Source organism: Lolium perenne, chromosome 7, assembly GCF_019359855.2.
Source record: "Lolium perenne isolate Kyuss_39 chromosome 7, Kyuss_2.0, whole genome shotgun sequence".
In the NCBI taxonomy this organism is placed as follows: Eukaryota; Viridiplantae; Streptophyta; class Magnoliopsida; order Poales; family Poaceae; genus Lolium; species Lolium perenne.
In genome coordinates this window covers 267795528-267806076 of record NC_067250.2, presented here as the reverse complement: position 1 = coordinate 267806076, position 10549 = coordinate 267795528, and the positions used below count along the sequence as shown (strand labels likewise).

Sequence of the window (10549 nt, the reverse complement as noted above, 5' to 3'; positions counted from 1 at the left end):
AATACGTCGCCGTCCACAAACGCGTCCCTCCCCTCCACCCCCTCCCTCTCGCCGTCGTCGGAGAACCCGCCAGGCGAAGCCATGGTGGCGACGGTGATGGCGCGGACCTTTCCCCCGGGCGGCGGCTCCCCTTCCTCGTGACGGCGTGGTGTCGTGGCTCTCCCCAAGGAGTTCGACGCCTCGACAGTGATGAGGGGAATGGCCCCCTTCGGTGGGTTGGCCCTGTGGCGGCGCTGGCAGCTTCAGGTCCGTTGGCGGCCATGGGTCATGGCGGGGCCACGGGGCTGAGGCGGTTGTTGCAGCAGCGTGGAGGTGCTTGCTGGTGCTGTCGGGTGCCATGGTGGGGTCGCGGCTGCGGGGCTAGTTGGCCGAGGCCCCATCGCCGGATGGGGGATCGAGTCCCCGATCTGGTCAGCGGTTGCTGCGTGGTGTTGCCGGTAGTGGGCACGACCCTCGCCATCTTCGATGTTCCTCTCCTCCAGGTGGTGGTGGCTAAAAGCCGGTGACTTTCATCCTCGTCCCCCATCTGCTCCGGCTGCATCGGGGTTGCGGTGTATGTCCGGGAAAAATTCCTACTCGGCGGTGGCCGATGCTGACCACGGTGATGATTGCGGGCACCGTTACCTTGCTGAAGGCGTGGTCATGTCCTTCACCACGCCTTTGTTATCCTTTGATGCCAGGGGAAACCCTATCTCCGGTTCACTGGACCAGGCGTAGGCGGCGCCAAGGTGTTGTTATCTTCTTGAAGCTAGACCCCATCTGGGCCATCGGGGAGGGATTCGGAGTCTGGGGGTGGTGATGTGCTGCAGGTGGTGGCTGCGGCCCAAGGTTTGCGCTTTCGGGGTGCAATGTACGACATGACAAACCCTCCATTTGGTGTCTTCCCCAAGTCTGTCAAGACCCTGCCTTCTTCTCGCTGACTCCTCTAGGCTCACGAGGGGAGGTACTTTGGTCCGAGTTGTCTTGGAGTCGAGGTCGAGCTTCGGTGTTTGTCTTGCTTGATTCGTTAAGCGGTCCTGGAGCCATGTGCTCCTCTTCTCGTCATTCATGATAGAATGTTGGGCAAGGAGAGTCGTTTATCATTAGGTGTGTACAGGGTGTGTTGTTTGTCGATTGGTGTTGTATCGGAGTGGAATTGCAACCTTCTTGGCATTTGTATCAAACGAGGTCTTGCTTCTCTTCTATATGATTGATACATCTTCCAAGGTGTATTCTCGAAAAAAAACCATAATGATGGAATACATGGTGCGGCTGAGACGCAAGTTAGGGTTGAAATGGTCCAATTGAGACAGTAAACGGTTCACTTGAGGAGCGTTTTAGCGATGCCCTTCGACTAAGATGGCCCTGGCTGCAGTTGACGGGCCTCGGGTTAGCTCCAAGGTCCCCTGCGACGACTCAGACATGGCCCTCTTTAGGGTTTTCACCAAGGTCTCCTTCGGCAATAGAGTAACAACTTTCTTTTGGCATGCTAGTTTGTGTGATCGAGGACCCATTTGGCTTTGGGCGTCTGATATTTTTAAGATTGCAACTAGGAAGAACCATTGTGTCACAAAGGATATCCAAGACGATAACTGAATTGGCTCGATTGCGCACCGCAAAGGATTTTCAAGATTGCAACTAGGAATAACATCTGCACTAGGCGGAGCTGGAGTGGCATCTATGAAGTGGCGAGCGAGAGGGGGAGGAATTCCGGGAATGGTTGTAGGGTTTTGGGGCTAGTGGCTGCCTGGCGGGGCTCGAAGATGAAATCCGACGTGTCACCACGCGTCGGCGCACCCGATTAATGCCTGTCCGTACGGCTTGGCGCGGGGTTGCTGACTCTTCTATTGGTCTTCAAAAGCGACCGATAGCTTTCGAGACACGACGGTATGGCCTAAAAACTACGTCGGCCCCAATAAAGTTATTGGGGTGGCTATGAGGCACACTAGTGGAGATGCTAAGAGAAGTTGTGGAGGGAGAAAAAGCATCTATAGATTTGACACTTGATAAGACTACATAGAAATCAGAAATCCATGCGCTTAAACTTTAAGTTATTTTTTTTGTACTTTCGTTTTTCTCTTCTGACTCTTTGGGGATTTCAGCTCCAGTCTATCATAATTTGATTAAGACAAAATACTTTGGCTTCTGTTGGGGTACCAACTCAAATAGTACATTCAGCTATTCAGTTTTGGTGAAGGACCCAATGGCCCGATCTTTCTAGGTCCATCCACCCTGCTGGGTACTTTATTTCTCAGGCAGACATGTGACTGTGTCACGAAAATAGCCATGCAAGTATGGGTCTTGGTGGAACCGATTTTAAAAGAACCTCAAAAATGGTAGTATTTCAATGTTATAGAAAATTTTGAAATAGATCACGCATCATGCATATTACCTTGATACATACTCTCACAAATTTTCAAGAGTACCATCCTACGTGGCCTGCACAAAAACTGAAAAAATGATAAAATGGAACTTTGTATTTTCTAAACGGTAAAATCCAATTATTATTCTGTTATTTATCATTTTCCCAATAGATACATACTTCAATATTTTAATTTTGAACTTTACTTGTACATGCTTGTATACATTCGCTATGCGCATAATTTCTACCATATTTTTAAATTTTATTCTGTATTTTTCTTCTAATTTAACTATTCATAAAAGGTCCACCTGCATTTATGTCCGCCAAGCATAGTCTTATTTTTTTTTTCTAAATGGGAACATTGTGCCGGCCTATGCATCGAAACGATGCACACAACCTTCAATTTATCTCCAGGTTCAAACCATCAAGTTTTATAATTCAAGGATCGCTTAAAGTGGCAGAAAATATCAACCATCTAAATAATAAACACAAATAGCATCTATGCGTCTTGTAGTCATTTAGCATGCTTGCCAACCATCCTGGTTGAATATAGCTCCTACAACCGCCATCATCTAATTGCACTCAATATCCATAGGTCTCCATTGTTTCACAAGAAGGAGATAAAACCACATGTGAATTGAAGATGCCGTCTTGTGTCATGCGAGAAATTTAATTTTGCAACTATGTTAAAGACAACATCGCCTCGACAATTCCATATTCCGCGAGCTAAAGCACAAACTACTACATGAATTCAACTAATTACCAAACAAATTGTGTCAAAAAATATTTACCAAACAAATTAGTTACATTAACCGAAGGGGTGGGTATTATAAGTGAAGTGCACCGGCTACTCTCTAAACTAGATGGGAAAATCGACACGGAATGAACATATGGTTAATTCTTTCCCGAGAACCACAAAAAACACACTTTGTGCTCCCATTACAACATCTTTTCATAAGGTTATCTTTATTAAGAAACACTCTTTTTTTCTGAAGGAACCACATGAAGATGCTCATCTTCAATGGTACCTTAATTTTCCACAAGTATTTTTTTTAAGAAAAACAGTATGTCCATTCATTTAATCAATACACAACAATTTTACCCAAGAAACACCCGTTGAAGAGGCGGCACTTGAAACCATCTAGTTCATCTGTCTATACAACCCCCATTAATATCCGTACGAATGGTATCCAAGGTACCAATTTATCGTCCGTCAGAGCACTTATGAATCCTGTATTTAGCGCCCTCTTTGAGTTAATCATCGACAACTAAAATGTCCCTGTATCTAATGATATTATACAGAGGTGATAATGCTGAGTAACCCAACCATGTGTCTTCCCAAAACTGAGTTCCAAATGCCATCCCCCACATCAAAAGAATCACATTTAAAGAAGTCATCCTTAATCCCCCATAGTGCCTTCCAGAAAGATGAATCCCTGGGTTTGGGTTACATTTGCATGAAGAAACTTATTGTGTAACAATTCCTGCCACACACCTTACTCAGAAAGAAGCTTTTAATTAAGCACTTGCTAAGTAAGCATTTATTCTTCTTATCAAGTACCTCGATGAGATCAGTTTTTCCTGAAAACAAAAAAATGTTCATATTCTCAAAAAAGTTGACAACATACATCCGTGTTACATTAGCACCAACAAAAATTTGCTGCTTCAAATTTGACATACATTTAGATAGCCAAGAAAGATAAATTTGAGACTGAATAGTGTGAAATACTATTCCCCCAAAGGTGACACTATTCACAAGAGAGAGTATCTTTTACATCTCTCTAAATGTAGATTGAGTTGTGAGCTGATTTTTTTGGAGTTGTAGATATAACCCATAGGCATGTTGTATAATTTTTACTGATATTTTCGCATTTTGTATATATGATTTTCATATGCTGATCTTATGATCTCACCTAACGAGAAAATCCTATATAAGTTTTCCCCACCTTTTCGTCCCCCTTTGGGTCTTTTGAAGAAAGATAATAGGACACATATAGACTAGTTTAAACATAATTTATTAGCACTAGACGATTGCCCTATAAGAGTATTTTGCCTAGCCAGGGTGCAAATTTACGCTCCAAGCATAGTCTCATTGCTTTCATTGACAAGATAATAGGACAGCATTCAACATCATATCGATGGAAAAAGATTGACACTTATTTATTTTGAAATGGAGGGAATATTTAGGTATTTTAATTACAGTTAGCAATGGCTCCAATTTACTTTAGAACTAAAATCCAAAAATCTAATAGAGGAAGAAAAGTGTTTTTACCAGGCCAAACGAGGAATATACATAGACGACATTCTCCTGCTCAAAATCTATCGAATTGCCAGCTCGCCTTCTCCAGCAGATTGTTGTTCCCGTATTTATGAGCCAAAAGCACGCCGCGGCGGTACCCACAGTGCGGACAACAACAGATAGACAAGGACCCAAGAACCCAGAGACAAGGAGCCAATGGGGAGAGGGACTAATCCTTGCCGACGCAACACTGCATCTCCCACTCCCTCAAGCAAGCATGGCATCGAACACTTCCTTCAAGCACTGCCCATATATTAGCTGTCCCGGATAGATAAGGAGAGAGGGGGAGCATGGGCCGTTGGGAATGGTGATCACCACCATGGTTATGTCGACCAAGATAGCTCGATAACTCCTAGGAGGGACAAAGACGAAAAGGAGGGAGAGGTCAAGAATGGCGGCACTGGCTGCCGCCGCCGCTTGGACCGGCCTCCTCCTCGCCCTCGCGCCGGTGGTTGGGGCCGATACCGACGCCGCCGGTGGTAATGCCGGTGCCGCCGCTTGGTCTCTTGGTACGCATTCTCTTCGATTTGCACTATCAATGTCTGATGTGGTCTGGTTCTTGCAGTTGCGGCTTTGGGGAACCTCTACACCTCCTGGAACAGCCCGGCTCAGCTCGCCGGTTGGTCGGCGGCTGGCGGCGGCGACCCCTGCGGCGCCGCCTGGATGGGCATCACCTGCTCAGGCTCGGCCATAACTGCAATGTAAAGATTTCTCCTAGTCCTCTTTTTTTTTTACTGTTGAAACGGCAAAGCAATTTGTCACATTCGGGATTGGTGAAAGAAACGCTGGTGCTTGATTATTTCTTCTGATTGGGGTAACCATAGATGCTGAACAGAATGTTTCTGCTGATTCCAGGGATAAAAGTTCCATCTTTTTATTTTTTTGCATGCATGCTGTTAGAATTAGAGATTGGGGTTAACCTTCCCTGACACTGGCTCATGTTAGTTGCCTAACCTTTTCGTACCTAATTTGGAGAAACCTTTATACTTCATTTTTTTATTTTCTATTCAAAGTTCCTGAGAATATGAAATGTTTTTGCCAGAAGAGTGTGGAACAGTTGATGTGGTGTATTAGTAGCCAATTTTACTGCCCCTTTTATTTTGTTCTTTTCTGAGTTATCCTTGCAGTTCTTTTTTTTAAAAAAAATGGGAAAGGCCCAGCTTCTTCATCGATTGATGCATATGGCCGCAGTTACCTTTGCAGTTGTACTAAATTAACTGAAACGAAGACACTGAATACTGATATATCCTGTTTCCTCCCCTATTTTGCAGCAACCTTTCTGGCGTGGGATTGACTGGTACTCTTGGTTACCAACTGTCCAGTCTAGTCGCACTGAAAACGATGTATGAGCTAACACGCGTATAAATCTTCATTGTCCTATGTTTTCATGAAAATTTATACTTTTCACTTTTTTTTTTTTACTTGCAGGGACTTGAGCAGCAACAACCTGCATGATGTAATTCCTTATCAGTTACCACCAAATCTTATCCATCTGTAACGCCTCTCAACTTGCACGTGTCCATTCCCAGTTGTTGGTTCTTGTTGTTTCATTCATTGCGATAATAATGCAGGAATTTGGCCAGAAATAACTTTTCTGGTAACCTTCCATACTCTATATCCAACATGTTATCACTTGGCTACCTGTAAGTTGCTGACTACCGCAAAGATGTATAATTTAATTTGTGACATTTTCTTTTATTGAAGTAGCCTAATTACAAATAACATCTTCATGCAGCAATGTCAGCCACAACTCGCTGTTTCAGGAAATTGGTGAAGTATTTGGGAACCTCAATTCCCTATCTGAATTGTAAGGCCTTTTCTTTGGGATTCTCAATTCGGATAATTGGGAACATAATGCAAAATCATGCACTCTATGTTCCTTTTGTCCAATCCTACTGTTCTGTCTTATTCAGCATGATAGTTGGACTTTTGGGTGTTAGGATATGAGCCTACCACTACAATCAGCATATGTTTCTACAGAGATGCTTGTATACCCTCAAAATGATTAAAACTGCATTAGTGTGAATGAAACCTTTTAATTCATTCTCTAAAAAAACCTTTTTAATTCGCTGAGCATATAAGATGTGAATCAGAGATGATCATGCATGGCAGGCTGTATAGCTACATCCTGAAGAAAAAATGAGCTCTAAAAGAAACATCCCAACTTGGGTGAAGCTTAATTTAATTATCGAGTTTTACCAGTAAAATGTGTGATGAAATGAGTCACTTTGGCAGATCACTGCATAAACGTTAGCGAAGCATATGCAGGGTTTATTCCTTTTAAATGACTCCATCTAATCTCTACTATATTAAATGGCTATTCTGTTTAAAATCCTTGCAGGGATTTATCTTTCAACAACATGTCGGGGAATCTTCCAATTTCTCTTGCATCTTTGTCAAATCTATCTAGCCTGTAAATATTCAGTATTCTTCATCTCAATCTTCCCATTTTGGTGTTTCATTGTCATGGTTTTGATAGTTCTTTACTTGCAACCCATTGTGTAGTTATATACAAAATAATCAACTCTCGGGAACAGTCAGTGTCCTCGGCAACTTAAGCCTTACTACATTGTAAGTGACTTTTCATGGGCCAACATGACTGTTAATAATCTTCTGTTTTTTTTTTTTTGGTCTGATAACAAACTGTAATTGTGCCTTTGAACAGAAATATAGCAAACAATAACTTCAGCGGCTTGATACCAGGGGCACTCAGCTCGATTCCAAATTTGATGTAGGCACTATAACATATTTTATTCCTGTTTTACTACGGATATCATCATATCTACATGCTGATGGGTTAGTGTGATTGCACTTTGCAACCATAGAGTTGGAGGAAACTCATTTATCAATATGCCTGGATATCCACCACCCATTGCCATGCCACCATCTCAGAGTCCACTTGATCAGCCAGACTATCCTCAAGGACCAACAAGTTTTCCAGATCGCCCTGACCCTGAGATCACTATCGATGAAGGTGACAAGAAGCAAGGTCGGCAAACAGGTGTGCTTGTCGGGTTGGTTGTTGGCTCAGTAGCTGCTGCTTCATGTGTACTTTTCGCGTTGGTATTCTGCCTTCACAGTGCCCATAAAAGAAAGGATGGTGGTACCAGCGAACCAAAAGACTTTGTAGGTGCTCTTGCAGTAAACACAGACAGAGGTGTGCTCCTATTTTTTCGTGCCTGATAGTTTCCCCTTCCTACTTGAACAAAACGCATATATTGTTGGTTCGCTTGCTGTAGGAATTTACCTTTTTTTAGGTAAACTGAATCAAGAATTTGTTATTTCCTTTTATCAAGATGTAAAAATAAAACAGTTGAAGAAGGCCAAAGTGTTCATTAACTTGAAATAGCTAAACTCTGGATTTTTGGGAAATTAAATCTTTACACTCATGTCAGTGTTTCTCTTTTGCAGATTTTAATAATAACATCCAACAGAACACTCCTGTAGCTTCAGTGCTCCCGCGGTCTACTGGGACTCCTGAGAGGGTGTATGGTATAAATGGTTCTCCAGCAAAAAAGATCAAGGTTCCTGGCGCGGCCACTTCTTATACTGTTGCTTCTCTCCAAGTTGCTACAAACAGTTTCTGTCAAGATTCCCTCCTAGGCGAGGGTTCACTTGGTCGTGTTTACAAGGCTAATTTCCCCAATGGACAGGTAAGGGAGCAGTTTAGAATTTTGACTTGGATGATATTTGTAATTTGTAAGTATTTTCTTGTTTTATCTTTGTGCAATCAAGATTTGTTGTGGGTTGATCTGGCTTCGTTTCTGTACTTTTCTGCTTGGATCATGGAACGATTACTTTTCGTACTTTACAAGGATGCATTGTTAATATATTCAATCCTCCCTTGGGTTTGGACCTTCTTCACTTTTGATCGTTTTACTCTGGAACTGAACTGTGTGCATGACAACAGGTACTTGCTGTGAAGAAGATAGACAGTGCTTCACTTTCCTTGTATGAAGAAGATCATTTTCTTGAGGTTGTGTCGAGCATTACTCGGCTTAGACACCCAAACATTGTATCGCTTACGGGTTATTGTGTTGAACATGGGCAAAGGCTTCTTGTGTATGAACGCATCACAAACGGAACACTGCATGATATGTTGCACTTTTCTGATGAAGAGAGCAAGACCCTTACATGGAACGCCCGCGTGAGGATAGTGCTAGGCATTGCTCGAGCTTTAGAGTATGTTGTCTCAGCAATCTACTGAATCTTTCCTTTCAGTCTGCACTTCTGAGACGAAGCGAGCAAGAACCTTCGCGAGCCCTCTAACAATGTACTGTCAACCTTGCTTCAGGTACCTGCATGAGGTGTGCCTGCCCCCTGTTGTACATAGAAACCTTAAGTCATCAAATATCCTGCTTGATGAAGAGTACAGCCCACATCTGTCTGACTGTGGGCTTGCTGCATTTTCACCAAATCCCGAGAGAGAGGTAAGTAACATAGTAGCACATCTAACGCTTTTTTTCCTAATTTTTCATAATTTAACCTTTTTTGGTTGTTAGTTGGGCTAAACCAGGTATTATTACTATGTTGTGTTTTATCAGGTTTCAACTGAGGTGGTTGGCTCATTTGGATATAGTGCCCCAGAGTTTGCCATGTCAGGAACATATAGCGTACAGAGTGACGTGTACAGTTTCGGAGTAGTGATGCTAGAGCTACTGACAGGCCGTAAACCGCTAGATAGGTATCATTTCCGACCTGGTAAAATGTGTTGCTGCTCTAGATTTGTACCGTATGACCTTCCATTCTCTTGTTGCGACTTTAATCATTGATTGTGTTGTACAACAGATCACGAGAGAGGCCGGAGCAGTCCCTTGTCGGATGGGCAATCCCGCAGCTTCACGACATCGATGCGCTCGCCAAGATGGTTGATCCATCAATGGATGGGATGTACCCCGCAAAGTCTCTCTCCCGTTTCGCTGACATAATTGCATTGTGTGTCCAGGTATGGACATCATTTTCCTTTTCCAGGTTACATTGTTTGTTCTGCATATGGCCATCTCTCATCCATTAGAACATCATTCTAGCTTGCAACTAACTATAAGCACCATTCATTAGCAATACATCATTGGTTCCTGTCAATCTGAAAGTAGATTTTGCTGGGCATATGAACTAACTTGCTCTTCAGAAGTAACCTGCTAAAGGGAAAAAAAAAAACTTACTCTTCAGAAGTAGACTTTTATTTTCTGCGGGAACTTCAGAAGTAGACTAAGGTCCTAATTTTCCCTATGTGGTCAACTCTTGCAGCCGGAACCGGAGTTCCGTCCACCGATGTCCGAGGTTGTCCAGCAACTCGTACGCCTGTTGCAGAGAGCCAGCATGTTAAGGCGACAATCGGGGGATGATCTAGGGTCTTCATACCGGGTTATGGAGCGCGAAGGGAGTGCATGGGACACCTTGTGAGACCATGCTAGAACTGGGACCTGGACAACACTTCAGCCTTCAGGATGTGCAGAGCTGGATCGGAACATACTACAATCATCTTTTGAGTATTATACTGTTCAGTTTTTACAGCGTTTTATGTCTGGTATTTATAGATCTGGTTATCACTTGGACCAAATATACTGGGAATTTTGTGAATGGCTTGTATAGATAAAGAATTTTGTTTTGCGTGATCGGTTGTATAGATAAAAAGGAGAAGAGAGGCAGAAAATAGATTTATGGGTGTGCGCCCTGTCAGCTGTGTGTCAAACCACACTGATTTGCCTCTCTGGCTTGTCACCTGGTACAGTGCTACATCGCCCAGTTACGTGCTGGTGATGACTTCCTTGATACAGATTGCGTGCTGTGTCGAACGTTTCGTGGTGATTCCTCGATGTTGAAGGTTCTTGATATTCCCCGGTCAGCCTTGCATAGGCCCATTAAGCCTACTACTTAGACACAAGAGGGGTCAAATAGCTTCAATTATC

The 10549-nt window shown here is 43.2% G+C and overlaps 1 protein-coding gene across 2 annotated transcripts; it reads left to right on the top strand.

Annotated features, from left to right (window-relative positions):
• The first annotated feature begins 4741 nt into the window (after positions 1–4741).
• On the top strand, positions 4742–10319 carry LOC127312780 (protein STRUBBELIG-RECEPTOR FAMILY 8). Of its 2 annotated transcripts, XM_051343328.2 has the most exons (16): positions 4742–5119; positions 5206–5341; positions 5912–5983; positions 6069–6134; positions 6212–6283; positions 6376–6447; positions 6982–7053; positions 7146–7211; positions 7306–7371; positions 7466–7797; positions 8052–8293; positions 8551–8822; positions 8935–9070; positions 9185–9324; positions 9429–9585; positions 9888–10319. In XM_051343328.2, the coding sequence occupies exons 1-16, from the start codon at positions 5032–5034 to the stop codon at positions 10041–10043; spliced, it is 2145 nt and encodes a 714-aa protein (XP_051199288.1). In that variant the 5' UTR covers positions 4742–5031; the 3' UTR covers positions 10044–10319. The 2 variants fall into 2 exon arrangements, with proteins under 2 accessions (XP_051199288.1, XP_051199289.1); XM_051343329.2 differs by lacking the exon at positions 6982–7053.
• The last annotated feature ends 230 nt before the right edge of the window (positions 10320–10549 follow it).

What these genes read in the sequence shown, in the direction of transcription:
- LOC127312780 (XM_051343328.2), top strand. Translation starts at nt 5,032, where the DNA reads ATGGCGGCACTGGCTGCCGCCGCCGCTTGGACCGGCCTCCTCCTCGCC. An exon ending in CCACCAAATCTTATCCATCT is followed by an intron (nt 6,135 to 6,211) that starts GTAACGCCTCTC and finishes ATAATAATGCAG; the next exon opens with GAATTTGGCCAGAAATAACT. An exon ending in TGCAGTAAACACAGACAGAG is followed by an intron (nt 7,798 to 8,051) that starts GTGTGCTCCTAT and finishes TCTCTTTTGCAG; the next exon opens with ATTTTAATAATAACATCCAA.